Source organism: Cynara cardunculus (genome assembly GCF_001531365.2).
Source record: "Cynara cardunculus var. scolymus isolate 2C chromosome LG 10, CcrdV1, whole genome shotgun sequence".
NCBI classification, from domain to species: domain Eukaryota; kingdom Viridiplantae; phylum Streptophyta; class Magnoliopsida; order Asterales; family Asteraceae; genus Cynara; species Cynara cardunculus.
The window spans coordinates 23,738,551-23,740,753 of record NC_037537.1 but is presented as its reverse complement, the minus strand read 5'-3'; the positions used below and the strand labels follow the sequence as shown (position 1 = coordinate 23,740,753).

At 36.0% G+C, this 2,203-nt stretch overlaps 1 protein-coding gene across 2 annotated transcripts in view; it reads right to left on the bottom strand.

Annotated features, from left to right (window-relative positions):
- LOC112519472 (high affinity nitrate transporter 2.4-like) overlaps nt 1–473 on the bottom strand; it is an 11,701-nt gene extending 11,228 nt beyond the window's left edge. The window contains exon 1 of one of the 2 annotated variants that reach the window (XM_025127613.1): nt 12–473. In XM_025127613.1, the coding sequence (XP_024983381.1) occupies nt 12–473 (462 nt within the window). The remainder of the gene's footprint in view (nt 1–11) is intronic. The other variant, XM_025127612.1, reaches the window with a different exon arrangement.
- Nucleotides 474–2,203: the final 1,730 nt, after the last annotated feature.

Below are 2,203 nucleotides of genomic sequence, written 5' to 3'. Positions count from 1 at the left end.
CGCACAGCTATGTAGCCACTAGCGTCAGCGACGAATGACATGCAGAACACAGTGGGTGCCGACATCATGATAAGGAAAGCACAGCCGTAACGAGGTCCCAACAAGTCACATACAGCACCCATCACCAGCCTGGAGAAAATACTACCGGAAACGGAGGCAACCCCAGCGTTTCCGATGTCGGCTTTTGTGAGATTGAGGTTGTCCCGAATGATAGGAACCAGCGGAGCTGCGGCAAAGGTGGAGACGAAAGTGGTAAAGAAAGAGATCCAGGAAAGGTGGAAGGTTCTCATGTGAGGGTTTGCAAATGAGAAGAGCTTAAAGACTTTAGCCTTGTGTTCAGAGTCCACAGGGAGGTCGAATTTGGCGGTGGTATCAGTGGGCACCATGGGAGACGCCACAGAGAAGGCCAGCACTGGTTCCCGACCGGTGACTCCATGCATGGAGGTTCCCGGGGAACCTTCAATCTCCGGCATTGTCGTAACTTGATATAATTCTATAATTTCTCAGCACGTCCAGTAAGGAATTCTTTTCAATTTCCCTTTTTGTTGCTGATATGTTTTCTGGAGTGATGATGGATGTAAGGATTATATATATACATAAATAGTGGCTGGGAGACAAGTTACGAAAGAGGGAGTTATGACGTTAAATAATGCATGTACAGATGTCATCATTGGAATGAAGGGGGTGTTAAGGCGTTGACAAATGAGAAGGGTTAATTCAGATACCTGGTGGGGTTTCCGAAAAGGTTTGTGATTAGTTGGGTTTTAAGGAGTCCAGTTCGCCGCATCCGATGATTAAGGAACAGTCTTTAGGCTCATCGGATATCCCAAAAGCTGTATTACACTCATGACTTAGATACATTCATATGGTTCTCTAGCTCACCTTTACGACCATGAGCTCTTTGAACCATGGGCACGGTTATCTGCACCAAGAAGCTTGCAGTCTACGGTCGCAAATATACATAACGCAGTAAACTAACGACGTTAATTACTTCATGCTAAGTGCAACATCTATTTCCCTTGTTATTTGCAGATTTTGAAGAGTTAAAGACCAAGATTTATCTAAAGATAATCGACGATCAATGATAAGCCCGTTCCTGATATTTTCTAGGCCTTGGATGTGATGTGAAAAGGGGTCATTGCTAAATACGATATTTTTCAATGTATTGTATTTATCATGAGAAATAACATTGAATTCATATAAAACTGTTTTTTCGAATATTCCAACATGCAAAATCAATTAATAATTATTCCAACATGCAAAATCAATTAATAATTAATGACATCATTTGGAGTCACAATGTTAATTTTTCTGATTTCCATGTAACACTATGTAAATCAATGTAAGTAGGTTGGTTTTTCATGTCAACTCATGCTAATGTTTTTAACACAATTTTAAACTTTTATACTATATTGTCGAATTTGGGAAGAAGAGAAAAGAATGAGAAAGGAAAAGAAAAATAAAAGAAAGAAATAAAATAAAGTTTTTTATTTATGTTTTTGATAGAGAAGAGAGATGACCGAAAGATAATCAAATAAATAAATTTTAATTTAATTTCTTTCTTTTCTTTTCCCTAAAAATATCTTATTATTCTTGTAGAGACACAAGAGTATATAAGATTTATGCACTTAATATTAGATAATAAAATTAAGAAGAAAGGTGAAGATCCATTCCATGTGTTCAAAATTTATCGAAGCTTTGGATGGGGAACAAAAATCGTAAGTTCCATCTTAATTGAGATGGTCTTCCTCTCCTTATTCTATTTAGTCGTTCTGTCTGTTTGGGTTAGGTTTTTGCCTCGGTTTTGTTTGGGGCTCTTTCGGTTTTGTTTTGGTGGATTTTTGTATTTCTTGTGTCTAGCTTCTTGCTGGATCTGTTGTTTTACATATTGGTTGGCTTGGTGAGGTGATGATCATGTCGAAACTCTCTTCCTTATCCTTCCTTTTTGCCTTTCAAAAAAAAATATTAGATAATAAAATACAAATATAAAGAAAAAATTAGTAGTTTTGTTATTCTATATATATATATATATATATATATAGGTTGTATAGTTTCATATGGTTGGTAATTTTTTCAAAAGATAAAGGTTTTGTTAGCTAATAACAAGAAAATTTATTATATTCTAAGATAAAAATAGAATTCATGCGAGTACATAATAATCAAAAGAGTCGATTGGAGATGAATTATGTAGAATATATCAAAG